General features: G+C 43.8%; 1 protein-coding gene across 1 annotated transcript; it reads right to left on the bottom strand.

Moving 5' to 3' along the window:
• Positions 1-11243: 11243 nt before the first annotated feature.
• LOC146027650 (uncharacterized) lies at positions 11244-16334 on the bottom strand. Its single transcript, XM_083158275.1, has 2 exons — positions 16190-16334; positions 11244-13409 (listed from the first exon to the last, which is right to left on the bottom strand). The coding sequence occupies exon 2, from the start codon at positions 13286-13288 to the stop codon at positions 11918-11920; it is 1371 nt and encodes a 456-aa protein (XP_083014401.1). The 5' UTR covers positions 13289-13409; positions 16190-16334; the 3' UTR covers positions 11244-11917.
• Positions 16335-17343: the final 1009 nt, after the last annotated feature.

Genomic DNA, 17343 nt, shown 5'->3' with positions numbered 1-17343 from the left:
ATAACAAACTAAGAAAATGATTGGCTGCCCAGCTGATACAGCCCCTTCATTCATGAATTACGTGAACACAAGAAGTATACTCACGTGATCGGCTGCGTCACCGATCACGTGACTCACTCTGACTGGTTAAAACTAACATGTGATCAGATACATCACGTCAGTCTCCTGGCGGACATAAACATTAGGAGTCCGCTCACGTGACCAATCACATCATCGGTCACGTGACAAGCCCCTATTGGTCTGCAACAAGCACGTGATCAGTTACATCACGCAGCTTTCTCTATCCTCGTTACGATCCAGCTGATTTAAGCTTGTTTTTCGCTTTCTGTCTATATCTACATACAATTAATAAAACTAGAAAGTATAGATTAGTATGACTGATACATTATTAAATGGCATAATATGTGTATATATACTTTTTTATCCACCTCACTTCCGAATCATGTGACCATTATGGATCACATGACCCGGGAATCCCTGGTATAATGTTTTCTAAAGTATCATTTCTACATGAATTATTATATGTATTTATTTTATGGCAACTAACTAGTTAAATCTGCCTTCTGGTCAAAGGTCAAATTATTTATTTTTATGAACGGTATCCTAAATTCTTATGCATATTGTACAGCTGTTCCCAATTTGGTAATTACCAGCAGGGTATTTAAACAGCCTAGCAGGGTGACACAAATATACCTGCTCCTGAAGAAGCTGGGTGTTTGACCCAGGGAAACGCGTTGAGCCACCCACTGTTGGACATCCCCTTTGATTGCATCACTATTGGGCTCAAATCCTACCACAGCTGACCACGCACCGTGCACCTGCACCACCCCATCCGGACTCATCATCCGAGGCAGCGACTGGATACTCCATTCTTCCTCCAGGTTTACCATCTCTCCCACCAGAGGAACCTAATTCCACCACTGGACTCTGTGTTTTGGGACTGCCTTTGGCCACCTGGATATCTGCTGCTATATGGGACTACCATCTGTGACGTCTGTGTGGTAATATATTCATACTTCAAATGCCCACAATCTATCATGATGCCGATTGAATGTCCTCTATTATGATTTTATTGTAACCCCCTGTTTTATCTACATATTACCTATTATTGGTACAGCTATTTTAGCATGTTTTATTGATAATAAATATTGTAAAGGATACCGTTCTATTATATCATTATTTTTTATATTGTTTATAAAAATTAATTTCAGCCAGCGCTGGTACACCTCCCCTTTTTTTCCTACTCATTTGTTTCGAGACCTGACAAGTCTCAGTACCAGCTGCAGATAGTAGCGCACTGATCACCACACCTTCTTTTTTCCTCGAATAGTAGCCTGCATGACTACGCTGTAGACCTGTTTAAAAAACTACTACCACTAGTTTCGTCTGCAGATCTCCTTATAGATCGGATACATAGGTTGCCTAAAGCCAGAGCAGCTCCCGATGGTGCCCCCAGGGATGTGCTGATGAAGATGCACTACTACCACATCAAGGAGGCTATATTGAAAGCTGCCAGACCATCAGCAGAATCGTCAGCCATCCTCGGTGATCTACAGCTCTTTGGTGATCTGTCCACAGCTACACTACTCCGACGACGCTCATTCCAACCTGTTACCTCAGCCCTCAGGAGAGCAAATGTCCCTTATCGCTGGGGGTTCCCCACCAAGCTGTTGGTCTCCCATCAAGGTTCCACTGTACCTATTCTCAACGCAGAAGAGGGATTGAAACTCCTGTCTTCTTGGAACATCCCCAATGCTCCGCCGGGCCCTCCGCCCACCCCTCGACTTCAGCAGGACTGGTCTGTGGTTGGGTGAGGCCTGGTAAGGTGTACTTGAAGTGCATATACATTTGTTTGACTTTGTCTGGTCTACTAACTGTCCCACGCCTATTAATGGGCCCGCTAGACTGCTTTAAGTCCATAGCCTACTAACTGCAGACCAGAAGGCGGACTAAGAATGGTCACTAACTAGACCAGACGATAATGTTATATGGTTTACTATATGTTCTGATGTTCTTTTTTTTTTCTCTTTGAATGTCGATTATACTGTTTTTAAGCATACGGAGTAACTCCCTTCTCTCTTTTCAAGTTATCTAAGTTATATGATACCACCATAGAGTGATGTAGATCTCCCCATGCTTACTTTATAGCGACTCCCGCTAACTAAAAACATTCTCTAAGTAGAGTATCACACAAATTGCATTAACAAGAGTCACCTCACCTATTCGGTGAGATCTGCTCCTTAGCTCCCCAACGGGAAGGTAGGAGAATGGCCGCTACCCCCCCTACTACTACTATACCCAACCATCTAGCTACGATGGTTGGTTTTGGTCCCAAGCGGGATCACTCCCCCTTTTATGTTCCTATTTTATTCTCAATTGTGTTCTTTTATAATTTTGGTTTATGCAACTCATACTTCCTTCTCTTGTCAGGTAGAGACTGTAAAGGTTTTTCTATAAGATGTGCTTATCTTTCCTCCGAGGTAGATTATGGTTAAGATAATATCTATTAATGCTAAGGGGTTGAACTCCCCTCAAAAACGGAAATTAGCCCTAAATTATTTTCACAAACATGGGGCACAGATTGTCGCAATCCAAGAGACGCACTTCCAGAATCGTAACCCCCCCCTCTTTACAGACCATAGATACCCCCATTGCTATACAGCCAACGGCCCAAGTAAGAAAGCGGGAGTAGCACTCCTTATTGCCCAACATTGTCCCTTTGTCCTAACCTCGCAACACGCTGACCCTGAAGGAAGGTATTTGATTTTGACAGGCCTACTGGAGAATATTGAGATAACTCTTGCCTCTTGCTATGTCCCCAACACCAAACAAGTGCCCTTCTGTAAAAAGTTTCTTAGAATTCTTCAAGAACGTACCAAAGGGGCCCTCCTACTGTTAGGAGATTTTAATATGGTTTTGGATCCCACTACTGATAGGTCGAGACCTCTTAGAACTCCCTGCCCGAATAGGCAGCAAGATTTCTCTACAAGATTCAGGCAACTATTAGCAGAGTATGAGCTGTTTGATGTGTGGCGGTCCAAACACCCCTCGGTGCGAGACTACACATTTTACTCGCATGTCCACAGCTCATACTCGAGGATTGACATGGCCCTAGCCGATAAGTGGACACTCCCATCCATTTGTAAAATTGATATTTTGCCAATCAGTTGGTCAGATCACTCCCCTCTATCACTAGTATGGAAAATAGAAAAACGTACAGTTACGCCAGGTCAGTGGAGAATGAACACGCACATGCTAACCAAGCCAGAGGCTCAGCAAGCCATACAAAAATCCCTAGACCTATATCTTGACACTAACAGATATGAGGACACATCCGTTTTTGTGCACTGGTGTGCTTTAAAAGCAGTAGTGAGGGGAACCTCTATACAAATAGCATCTAAGATTAAAAGAGAGATCAAGCAGCGTTATGCTGCAGCTGAAATTGAAGCAGCCAAACTAGAAACGGCCCACAAAGCGGACCCTACAAACAAATCTTTATTTAGCAAACTTCTCACGGCTAGGGATAAGGTTAATACCTTCTCGCTTGTAGAGGTTCAGCATAATTTACATCGTCTCAACCAAAAATATTATACCCTCGGTAATAGAGCTGGGCGCCTCCTGGCCCGAAAACTCCGTGGACGTAGAGCTAAGGAGCGTATCCATGCCATCCATACATCTAAAGGTGCTAAAGTCACGGATCCCACCGAAATTGCCAATGCTTTTGCTGAGTATTACTCACAATTATATAACCTGAAGAACGACCCTGACACCCCACAACCGTCCCAGACTGACATTAATAAATTCCTGAATGGGCTTTCCCTCCCATCTCTTGACCCTGCAACATGTGAGGCAATAGGTTCCCCTTGGACAATAAGTGAGGTAGAATCCGCTATCGACTCCCTCCCATTAGATAAAGCACCTGGCCCAGATGGATTCCCATCTAACTTTTATAGGAAATTTAAAACCACATTAGCCCCATCATTAGCCTCAATCTTTAATGAAGCTTCCAACTCCACCAGTTTCCCTAAGGAAATGCTGGAGGCTCGCATTGTCACCATCCCCAAACCAGGTAAAGCTCCCACGGCCGTACAGAATTATCGACCCATTGCCTTATTAAACGTTGATGTCAAACTATTTGCTAAATTGATCGCCAACCGAATATCCCCCCTTTTGCCCGGCCTGGTCAATCCAGATCAGGTTGGATTCGTACTAGGCAGGCAGGCATCTGACAATACACGCAGAGTTATAGATATTATGGAATACTGCCAGATGCAAAAACAGGCGCTACTAGTTCTATCACTAGATGCTGAGAAAGCATTTGATAGACTACACTGGGTCTATCTACAAACTACCCTGCGCCATTTTGGCTTCACGGGTAAGATACTCCAATCCATTCTAGCCCTATACTCCTCGCCATCAGCTAGAGTGCTTACCAACGGATGTTACTCATCACAGTTTGACATAACAAATGGCACCCGTCAGGGATGCCCCCTCTCTCCCTTGATATTTGCTCTGGCAATTGAGCCTCTGGCTGAGAGTATTAGAACTCAGAATTCAATTCATGGACCTACTATAGGAGGCGTCTCCCACAAAATAAGCTTATTTGCAGACGACGTTCTGCTGTGTCTCCATGACCCAGAATCCTCTCTCCCTCACCTCCACAAAATTCTAGACGACTACTCAAAGATATCATACTACAAGCTTAATACATCTAAGGCGGAGGCTTTTCCCCTTAATGTACAAGAAGCAGTAGTCAGCCGTATGAAAGATATATATAAATACACATGGAAAATTAAATCAATTAAATATTTAGGTATTAACCTGGCTAAAGATAATAATATTTTAGAACTTAATTACGGCCCTTTACTACGGGCTTTCGAAACACTCACAAAGGAATGGATGATGCACGAGGTATCCTGGGTTGGACGCATAGCTGCTGCAAAAATGGTACTTTTACCCAAGCTAATGTACCTCTTCCATACCATCCCTCGCCCCTTCCCCACAGTGCTCTGTAATAAATTTAATAGATTAATTTCATCATATGTATGGAGAGGAGCAAAACCTAAAATAGCAAAAACTACACTGTCCTTTCCTAAAAACGAGGGGGGACTAGCATACCCAGATTTGGAGAAATACCATTCTGCATGTATTCTAAGTCAAGTAAGGGACTGGTTCACACGGGACAAAACTAAAACTTGGGTGAAGATTGAACGAGCTATCACTAACCCTATTGATCTTGCTGACTTGCTTAGACTGCCACCATCTGCGGTTCCATCCAATTTTAGTAAGTATAAAGCAATCCACACCACATTACTGACATGGCATAAACTGGCCTCCTCTAGTAGTGATATACTATTGCCCTCCCCACAATTGTCCCTACATACCATAGCATCCCTGATTCCTGATTTAAATATAGATAATTGGTCTGAGCTAGGATTATTGAGTCTACAAGACGTTTTAGCTGAGGGAATTGTAGTCCCCTTCTCTCATCTTCAAACGCGATTCCACGTCCCAAAACAGGACTTCTACAAGTATCTTCAAATTAGACATTGGCTCCATGACCACCTCACCAAACCACCTGCCCAACTAGCCATATCAAAATTAATACTCTCCTTTTGGGAGTCTCTATCTACAAAAGGTGGTGTCTCTCGCTGGTACCAGTATTTGATCATGGAAAAGTTGGGAAATAAATTCTCTTCTCAGGTTAAATGGGAGACAGACTTACCTGATACATTCTCAGATGAAATATGGAAATCCATTTTCCACTCATGTTTTAAAATTTCAAAGTGTGTAAACCATTCAGAGATGTATTATAAATTGGTACATAGAGCCTACCTAACTCCGGCACGACTAAACAAGTTTTGGCCTAGTGTCTCCTCACAATGCTGGAGGAAATGCGGAATGGTAGGTAACATCCTACATGTTTTCTGGTCATGCCCGGCTCTTCGCCCATTATGGAAAGAGGTCTCCCTCCTTATCAACAAAGTTACGGGTCGAGACATCCCGTTAGACCCGCTTCTGGCTCTCTTCCACTACTCCCCAGGCGCACTGTCTACTAGTGAGAAATACCTTATTGGCCATATTCTGATAGCTACTAAAGCATCTATAGCCCAATATTGGAAGTCATCCGATATCCCGAACCTACAAATGATTGAAAATAAGATCCATAAACATTTCCTTTTCGAGACAGCAGATGTGAGCTACTCCTCCTCTGCAACATCTATACATATTAAATGGTTTAGCTGGAGCACTTACAGGGAAAAATCAGGCCGCCTATACACATGTACCAGTACTAATCCCATAGATCTGTCTGTATTGCACTCCCCAGTTCCCCCTTGAGGATTGACAACTGTTGACGACCATACCAGCTACCTACCCGTGTATGTTGTGAGTTGATTTCTGTAATTTCTTATGCCTGACTTGTACATGTACATTACCTGTATCATAACTGTTTGCATAATCCTATACCTTTCTTTCTTTTTCCCTTTTGTTTTTTGTATACCAAAAACTTGAATAAAAATCGAATGTTAAAAAAAAAAAAGAAATTATATTTAAGAAATGAAAAAAAAAAAACGGTTTAACCTCAATATCCCTGGAACCAATTAACCCATATGGTGTATCAGATTGAAGGCCCAGCGATTTGGGTTCGACTGAGATCAACCTCGAGCTTCAGTGATGCCGAAGGGGGAACTGGCAGCCGTTGAACTGGGTGATGGGTCCCATGTTATCCTATAGGGAAAATGTTCCAGCTTTGCCTGGCAGTATCTCTGGTTCCCAGGGGGCTAGAGACACGGGGCTGGGCTCGTTGGGAAGCCCCATTCCTCAGCTACAAAATGGCTAATGGGTGGTCCTGTGCACCCCCGGACCACCCCCTAGATTCGCCTATGTACTGTATGTATTGGTCTGAGTGCTGTTGGCAGAACAGCATGGTTCTATACACAATGTAGACACAAATGCACTGTGTAGCTAGTATATGGCAACACAGAGGGTAACAGCTTCTTTAGATTAATCCCTTACACATGCCTGCCACATGTAGATATATGATCCTAGAATAGGTTTGGCTTTACATTTTCTTATCTGGAGTTATGCCGCAGGTGACAGGTGTGGTAAAGGTGCAGCCTGATGTAACATACAGTAGGAGGATGTAACCAAAGAGCATATGCTTGACCTTTTGTGCTTTTGTACACGGACAAAGGCTACATCGGTTTGTGCTGGCTACATTGTTTATATATTTTTTTCTTTACATAACTTGTCATCAGGAAGTGTATTGTGGGAATCAGTGTAATATAAAAAGATTACCATTATGTTATCACTTGTGTAGCTGAGAGATACTAAGCTGCCAAAATAACATGGGGTACTCTGCTTGAAGCTGCTCACTGAGAAGATACCGGCCAAGGCATTTATATTTACATTATACAAGAGGACCAATAAAAGGTTATATCTCATACTTGCCGACTGTGTAAAACTCCTCTGCCGTCACCAAGCCCCGCCCCCATGACAGGCACCAGCATCAATTTGCGGGTCCGTGGACGGGGGGGAGGGGCTAAAATGACGCAAAATTACGCAATTCACGTCATATTAGCAAATATGCGGGAGACTTGCCCACCTTCCCGGGGGGCCAGGAGGGGAACCCGATTTGCGGGACCCTCCCAGCCATACCGGGAGGGTAGGCAAGTATGTTATATCTACATTTCTCTTACCTGTACAAGGTATTTATTTTATGGGGCTGGGCCATAGCCCCAAACATTTTAAACTGTTCCAGGTTGAAACAAATAATGTTTATACATGAATATTGTTTTTTTTAGCATATCTTTAAAGTATATTGCATGCTTTGCATTTCTCAATCATGTGCTGTACAGTATGCAGCACTTTGGAAAATCAGTGTTTGTGAATCTTACATCAATTGTTTGTGGAGACACAAAGGGAAAAGGTCAAAAATGGTTATAAAGTGCAGATTCCTGCATTGCACAACGTATCTCTGCCTTATGCCTGCTTTCCCACTGCAGACCCGTTTTAAGTACTGGTATTTTTAAACGGTATTTAAAATGGTATTAGCATTCCCACTGCAGCAGATTACCGTTTAAGTGCTATTCCCATCGCAGTGAACCGTTTAAAAAAGAGTGCCTGTCTTGCATAACCCCCCCCCCCCTCCCTCCCCTGGTACCTTTCCTGGACCCACCCTCCCTCCCCTGGTACTTGCCCTGCACCCCCCCCTCCCTCCCCTGGTACCTGCCCTGCACCCCCTCCCTCCCCTGGTACCTACCCTGCACCCACCACCTCCCCTGGCACTTACCTGCGTGGGGGGATCCGGGCAGCGGGGTCCGGCATCATGGCATGGGCACAGCACTTCAGGTCCCTCCCTGTGGCTGGTGATGGATGCAGGGCAGCGGGGTGGGGTCCATTTGGGATCCGGGCAGTCCCTGGGGCTGATGGTAAATTGTAGTTCCCACTATGCGCATGTGTATTGAGCGCTGTGCATATAAATGAGCCGCTCATTACATATGCACATATGAGAACTAAAAATACATTTCTATGTATGTTAAAAAATAAGCATAAAATATCATATTACAGGTTGAGTATCCCTTATCTAAAATGCCCGGGAGTCGGGACCAGAAGCATTTTGAATAACAGATTATTCTGTATTTTGGAATATTTTTATATTTGAATGAGGTATCTTGCATTTATGATGCATAAACACATCAATGACATGAAATACACACAAATATATTGTATTTGTTCATAAAACAAGGTTTTAAAACATGAAACAAAGTTTGTGTCCTATCTCAGGCACTGAATGTGAATGCCAAGCAATCATTTTCTTGCAGATGTTTAGTGCCAGTTACATATCAGGTCCCGAGTAGTGCCAGTTACAGATGTACCCATTAGGTTTTAAGCAAAAAGAAAAGTACATTTTGGAGACTCTGGTTTTCTGAATAATTTGGATAATGAATACTTAGATAAGGGATACTCAACCTGTACTATCAAATCCCAAGTACTAGTTATCTATTCTACACACCAGATCAACAATGCCAGGGCAAAACAATAGTTTGCGGGGGAGGGGGGGGGGACTATGGCATTGGTAATTTGTTTAAATATTCAGAATATCATTATTCGTGCACTCTCACTATTTGCTACTGACACAAATCTTCATCCAGCACTATACACTGAATTGTATATGTGTATATAATTACATAGATCTGGAAAAACATTAATCAGAAATGAGCTATGTATAAACAATGCATATTTGGGAGTGGATGGTGATTATTGCCACAGATTACTACTATATATGCTTGATATTATATATAGATAATATAAGGTACTTCTGTATTAGTTGGGCGCCCAGTACGTACTCTGCGTAGTGGTGTATTGAGAATACAAATAACGTAAGTTACGTAACTGGAGCTGTGCTAATACATAAAGGATCATATCCCCACTATCCACGTCATTCCACCAGTGTCCAAGTGGGCGTGGAGTTAATTGTAGAAAGTGTGGCGAGAGCAGCGAGCCACCGAGCCCAAAGCGTGGCGAGCGCACACTTTCTAAAATTAACTCCACGCCCACGTGGACACTGGGGGTATGACGTGGATAGCGAGGATAGGATTGTGTTACTGGGTGTTGTGTGTGTGTGTGTGTGTGTAGTGTGCACTATACTTACCATCCACGAGGTCCCCGTCGCCTCCGGCACTCAGATCCCCGCATCACGGCCGCCAATACACTCCTCCCCGGCGCTAGCAATGTACGCTATTAGCGTACAGCCACTGGGGGGAGCAGGGAAACCAAGTGATGCTCCCCCAGCGGTGACTATGCTGAATGGCGGCCATTGCTGCCCCGCCGCCTGAATGTAGCACTTCCGCCCGCCCCGCCGACCGTCCTTCATCCCACCTGCTAGTAAGTTAACCCCCCACCTCCACCCGTCCACAGCACAATCTCCCCATGTTTGTCACATATTTGCCGGGCGCCCGGCAATGGCTACGCTGCCAACGTAGCCAAAGCTACGTTGTCAGCGTAGCGTAAACGGACGCCCCGCTAATACATAAGTACCTAATATAATATATATAGTAATAATAATAATAATAATCTATAGTGCATCATTCTAAATACCTAAATACAGAATAAAAAAAAACACAAGTGTACAGAAACATCTCTATTCAAACACAAATGAGGTATCTTTATTTTCTACTATACTTTACATAAGTTCCATTATCTGTATATGAAAAACCACTGACTTATGCCATAGAATAATCTCACATGTTCTAACTTCATACAACTTTATTAGTTTCAAATTACATTACATTACATTGCTCACATGTGTTAAACAACGGGTAAGCAATAGGTGAATAGATACTGAGCGCATGAACAAGGCATCCATTCTCAGTGCAGAGAGAGAGCTTGGGGACCGCCCAGCATCTTGGATAGTGCTCCCCCCCCCCCCCCCCCCCCCCTGTGACTCCAGAGGCTCCACACATTTCTAGAGGCTTCGCTCCCTTACCGGACACTCACAAAGCGCACATAGGGTCCTGAATCAGGAGGTACTAATGTTACCAGGGTGCCAGATGCACAAAGCTTCAAAAAAGTTATAACATGAAGAGAGATAACACACCAGCCAACCAGCTCCTAACTGCCATGTTACAGGATGGGTTTAAAAAAATGGCAGATCAGAGCTTTTTGGATGGTGCATTATCACTCTGCATTTGATCACTTTCTGAACCTTGGTTCATCTGGTCCCTAGAGCCAACATTCTCCTTTTATTTAATAAAACATTTACTATTAAAATATAGCTTTTATATTAACAGTGGCTGCTCAAGTAAACACAAATATAGAGAAGATTAGCCAGAAACCACAGATTTGCGCAAGTACTGTATGCGCAGCAACAAATGGAGCTGAAATGAAAAACTCTGCCATATTAAATGTTGCATTGTTTTGGTTTGATAATTTAGCTTCACTCTTTTGCGCTATGAAATAGTCATATAGGGATTTAGCTACCCCCACCCTCCCCCCAATTGTGCTGCCAACATAAATTAGTGAGTACAGGTGTGAGATCAAGCCATGAGTAGGCAAGTTCTGCTGTTATTTCCAGCATTCATATGGCAATTGCAAGAGCAGCTCAGACCCTTCTCTCCTAATCGAATTGTGTGTGTGTGTGTGTGTGTGTGTGGGGGGGGGGGGGGTGCATAATGTTCACTTGGAGAATTGGATTGGTCTGATGTGGTCAGCAGCTGATGACACGGGAGAAAGTTATTAGTCATAACTGTCTTCTCTACTTGTCTTTTCTATACACTAAGCAGAAAAACAGGTTAAAGGACAACATTAACAAATGAAAACGTCAAATATCTCATACTATGAAAACAGTTAAAGCAGACTTCCTTTGATGTAAGCTAATTACTAACCTCATTACAAGTAAGCATTTTGTTATCTGGCAGTGCTAGAATGTACCCAGTGGTAATAAGGATACTGATATGTTGATTGGTGGCAAAATAAATATTTTATCTAAAACTCTTATGGGCTCCTAAAACATTTACATGTAAATATATTTCTCAGTGTTATGGCGCGCTTTATCACAGAAGACTAAGTTTTAGTGGTCCCAACATAGCAAGTAAGCGCTTGCTACATGACATAGCACACATTCTTTGGAGTAGAATATACATTTACCTGCCAAAAACAAGAAGCACATAATCTTCACAAAAAAACCACACAAAACATTAGTGTGTAATGCTGCTATTCCGTTTATGTTGCATGGCAAAAGTCAAAATACTGTAGCTGCTTCCCAAAGCTACATTGCAATGAAAATGAATGGTCTTTTCTATGACATGTTGAAATGTTTCACCATATCAGTGCAAAGTTATCAGAAAACATTCATTTACTTATCAAATCAGGCCTTTGTAAACCAAAAAATGATATCATTTGCAAAGGACAGGCCTTAGTGGCCCATTTTAGTTCCCAACTTGGCTTGCTTTTTCATGGCTTGATTATCATTTAATGCAGTCATCTGTATGGATGTTGGTGTATTTGCTGAGTGGTGAAACTGACTTTTTGGTAAGAGGTATTGCAGAGCCATTGTTGTTCTGTCATGACTGAGCTTATCGGACGCTTCAGAATATTTGTGTTTTTTGTCACTTTCAGTAGTAGTCGATGGCACGGTGTATAAACCTTTACTGGTAATGGTCTGGGACAACTGCGGAGTACCTCTTGTTGCAGACTGAATGTTAGAGTCACCTTTGGCAGTGAGATCCCTTTGACCATTTGATGTCTGGATATTTCGTTCACCAAAGTGTACACTTCTGTTTTCTAATGCTGGTTCCACCTCCTGGCCACTGTTCCTTAACATTTGAACAGGATTTGTTCCTTGCCTTTCTTCTGGTTGCTTTGACCTGTCGGCTAAGTGATGGTGATGTTTTGATGGTGTCACAGAGGTTGGCACACCTGGCAGGATTTTCCCACCACATAATTGTGCATTTGTGCTGGCATTATTTCCCTTTGCGGTTTTAATTTGTGCATTATTGTAGCTTTTCACCAACTGCTTGTCACCATTTCCATGTGGGAAAAAATACAAACGTGCAGGGGTTATACCCTCTGCTGTGTCCATCACCAAAGGACTACGCTGACGGGGAATATCCAGAATAGGTTTTCCACTGTTGTGATGGTTAGCTGATTCTTCAGCGTGCCTCTGCTCCATGTCTACTTTGTTCCATCCAGTAGATTCCCAACTGATTGGTTCAGGAGATCCTCGGTTTAGTTCTGGTTTTCCCTGTGACTTTATGTAACGGTGCTCCATGGAAGTAAATGAATCTGTGAAGACATCAGACCCCAGAGCATCTCCTGCGACGTCATCTCCATGCCAGTTATAGGACGTGATTTTCTCAGGGACAGGAGATGCGGAAGAAGAAACAGTGGAGACTGAATATAAACGGACTGGATCATTATCATCCACTGGAATGTCAATGGGTCCAACCTCAAGATTTGCAGGCAAGTTTGTATTCACAGCTGGTTTCAAGAGAGAAATGTCCTCATTGTATGTTCCCCCTTGTTTTTCTCCAAAGTCAGTTTTGTCTGAGTAGTATTTGTTTTTCACCCATATACTGCTTATGCACAAAAAAAGGAGCATGGAAAAATATAGGATACATCCTCCTCCCAAAATTCCAAGTCCAAGAGTACCAAAAGGATTCATATAGCCAATTGAAAGTAGCACAATGGACGCAGCAAGCAAAATAGTTGAGACAATTGCAATAATCCCTATGAAGACGTACTGCATTTGAAACCCAGAGCTCTTTATGTCGTCTGCAGATGCCATTAGTACAGTAAGGTGATCGGTCTTCTCACTGTACAGTACGGTTACTTTATACACAAACCCAGCCAGCAACCTGAGTCACAGCCTGTTTCCCTGCTGTCTCCTCCTCCAATATGTAAATAGTCTGAAACAAACAGTGAGATGGTCAGTACATGCAGAACAAGAAAAACAACTCTGTAATATGCACCTTTCGCTGAAAACGACATTCTTTTTCATTTAATTGCACACTGCTTATACAAATATTGCTATATATATATATATATATATATATATATATATATACACTCTGTAAATGAAACCTGCTTTTATAGACAATAGGTTTTCTTAATATGTATTGAATTTATCTAATCAATAAATATCTATATACTGTACTGTATATTATCAACTAGAGTCATCAATATTGGGTTACACTAACTTAGAAATTTACAAATATTTGTGTACTTGGTGTTAAGTATATTTTATAATAGTTATATACTGTAGTTGCCAGCTACTGCCATTTCAACAATAACGAATTCATACTTCATGTCTTTACTCCATCAATACTAGTACCCTATACTATCAATAGCTGCACAACATTACCAGTAACACCAATAGTTGCTTTGTTATTGGTGGCTGATAATGACTATATCATAAAGTAACCACAGTGTTCCCACCCCTTGCTAGATTTGATAGTTTGCTTTTTAATGCATCAACTAGTTAAGTCTGCCAAAACGTCAGACACAGGGCCCGTTACTTACACAAGAGCTGTTGGGTTTCTGGAACTTGGGTACTCGTATACAGGTTTCCGGGGCTCAGCTGACAATACAGCAGATGTGGTGGGGGAGAGAAGCAACCGCTGCTGGTCTCTATCATGCTGAACAGGTATGCCAGCATGTGTTCAGGGGCGGATCCAAAACAAAATTTACAAGGGGGGGGGGGGGATTATGTTTGCGCAAGCCAAAGGCACTCCTGCTTTAGGGATTTGGGCGGGTTGGATAATTTGGTCAACAGCATGTTGGTCGACAAGCATTAGGTCGAAACCACTAGGTCAACAGGGGAAAGGTCGACATGGATTTAGGTTGACATGGGACAAGGAGAACATGGGGATAGGTCGACATGGGTTTAGGTCCACAGATCATTAGGTCAACACAAGCATTAGGTCAACAGTGTCTAGGTCGACAGTCAAAAGGTCGCCATGGGGTTTTTCACTGTTGTTTGACCCGAATGTCGACACAGTCGACATGGACGCAGTCCATGTTGCTTCACTCGCAATGCTTCGGGCACTGTGCCTCGCTGCGCTCAGCATACTATTTCATTCTCCCGCCAAGCTCTAGTGGATGGTAGGGAATGAAATGCCACCTGTCGGAACATGTCGGCTCAAAAAGCAGTGAAAAACCCCATGTCGACCTAGACACTGACGACCTAATGCTTGTATCAACCTAAACCCGTGTCGACCTAGACCCATGTCGACATTGACCCATGTTGACCCAATGCTTGTCGACCATCATGCTGTAGACCAAATGACCGTATCCCATTTGGGCATGGCTTACAAAATAAGAATGGGTGATGCCTTGGAGAGGCAGAGGGTAACAGGAGAGGGTGATAGGGTGATAAAGACTCAAGCGAAAGCCAACGTGTCAAGCAATGTGTGAGGTGGAGAGATATTGGAAGATGGAGAGGCAGAGGGTGACAGTGAGAGACCGTGGATGATTCCAGGAAATGGGTAGCAGGGGGAAGCAGTGGGTGACACCGGGGAATGGGTTACTGGGAGATGAAGTGGGGTGATGCTAGAGGCAGTGGCTGATGTAGAGGAAGACTGAGAGGCACTAGGTGATGAGAGAGGTGACATGGGGATATAGGAAGAGGCAGTGAGTGACAGGAAAGGCTGATGGGGAAAAGCAGTGTGACACAGTGAGAGGGAGTGGGTGATGGTAGATTCAGTAGGTGGCTGGGGAGGCAGGGGTGACACAGAGGCAGTGTATGAAATGGAGATAGTGGGTAACTGAGGAGGGAGTGAGTTACATGGAGGTAGGGGTAACTCGAGAGACAGAGGGCAAAAGAGAGTCATGGGTGACAGGGAGATAGCTGGTGAGGGTCAGGGGTAACTGGAAAGGCAGTGGGTGACAGGTAGATAGTGGGTGACTGGGGAGGCAGTGGATGAGAGAGGAAGCAGTGATAGAGAAAGGCAGAGGGTGACAGGGAGATATGTGTGTGACTGGAGAAGCAGGGGTGACAGGGAGATAGTGGTGACTAAAGTAGGCAGTGGGTAAATGGGTAGGCAGTGGTGGACAAGAGAGGCAGGGGTCACTGGAAGATAGTGAGTGACATTGAGGACGTGTTTGACATGAAGACAATGGTCAATATGGAGATAGTGGGTGAATGGAGGGCAGGGGTGACAGGGTGATATTGGGTAACTGGGGAGGCTGCAAGTGACATGGAGGTTGGGGTAACAGGTAGAGACAGAGGGTTACATGAAGGCAGTGGGCAAAAGATAGAGACAGTGGTTGATAGGTAGGGCAGCGGGATACAAACAGCGTGACTGGGGAGGCAGTGTGTGACAGAGAGGCAGGTTGACAGAAAAAGACAGAGACGGAGATAGGTGGGTGACTGGGGATGCAGATGACAGAGTGGGTGAAAGAGAGAGAGAGACAGGGGTGATATGAAGAGATATTGGGAGACAGGGAGAGACAGTGGGTGACTGGAGAGGCAGTTGGTTAAAGAGGTAGTGGGTGACCCAAAGATAATGGGTGACTTGGAAGCATTGGTAACAGGTACAGAAAGAGGGTGACAGAGAGAGAGAAGGGTGACTGGGTAGGCAGGGGTCACAGGGAGAGAATGGGTGATATGGAGCACACTGATACCCAGGCTGCTGCCTCCCCAATCACCAAGTGCCTTCCTAGTTATCCACTATAAGTGATGGTGTACCTGCTGCAGGTGATTAGGTAGCTGCAGGGGCCAATGGCTGACTGGAGGTGCAGGCAAAAGGTGCAGGTGGAAACTGCGGTCAGTTGCTGTTGGCAGGTGCAGAGGAAGTTGGTCTGGTACTGATGGCCGTCCACCCACTCACTGCCTCTCATTCCCAAACTGGAACTGATTACCTAAAATGGTGGCGACACCCTTTGTATTGCTACAGTATTTGGAGAAAGAGTGCTATATAAAGACAATTCTAAACATTATTTCAGCAGAACTGTAGGTTTCTATTCTTTGTGACTAAAAAAATGTACCCTCTCCCCCCCTGTACATACATCCAGATAGTTATTTATTTGAAGGTGTATTCTGGTGAAATTCCACACATTTTATATTTTTAAGAATATGTAACTAAATGAGACACAGTGGTGGAGAAGTATTAAAGTGGGTACAGTATAATCTTGTTGTGTGGGTCTGCCTCAGTAAAAACAAAACAAAAAAAACATGTCTATACTGTAGCTGGACTCCTCTTCTCCTACGTTTAGTGCCTCTATTCTGCGATTCCCAAAATAGTATGTACAATTAGCTGCAGGGTAATTGAATGTGGCTGGTGTTCCTTCATGCTGGAGTCTTGTCTTGCTGTGTGTCCAGCGGACACAGCTACAATAGGGATTTGTGGGCTAACCTGTTGCTACTCCAGTGTATGCAAGCTCTGTTTTAGGGGTGCCGGACGGGGTCCCGACAGTCGGGAATCCTGACAGTCATTTACCCGACGTCAGGATCCCGACTGTTAAAACACTGACCCCCATAGAGGAAGAATAGAATAGGTGGCGAGCGTAGCCAGGCTGTCTGAGTCTGGCCAGTCGGGATCCCGACATCGTGCTAATGACTTTCGGGATCCCGACTGTCGGAACTCTATACCACACCCCTGTTTTAGAAAGCCCAGGCACAAACTGGAGGCCACAAACTGCATGATAGTGAAGCCCTTTAGGGTTCTCGAATAAAAACGATGATCACATTAGGCTCCAGTAATGCCACTGATAGGAAGGATGGCACACATAAAAAGTTGACAGACAGAATCTGATTGGTTGCTCTGGGCAACATCCCTATGTTTCACTTTTAGAAGCGTTAGTAAATATATCCTAGAGGGAAAAGGGGGAAATGCATATATA

Source organism: Crinia signifera, chromosome 1 (genome assembly GCF_055691185.1).
Source record: "Crinia signifera chromosome 1, ASM5569118v1, whole genome shotgun sequence".
Lineage (NCBI taxonomy): Eukaryota > Metazoa > Chordata > Amphibia > Anura > Myobatrachidae > Crinia > Crinia signifera.
Note: the sequence above shows the minus strand (reverse complement) of the source record. Positions and strands in the feature narration are given on the sequence as shown.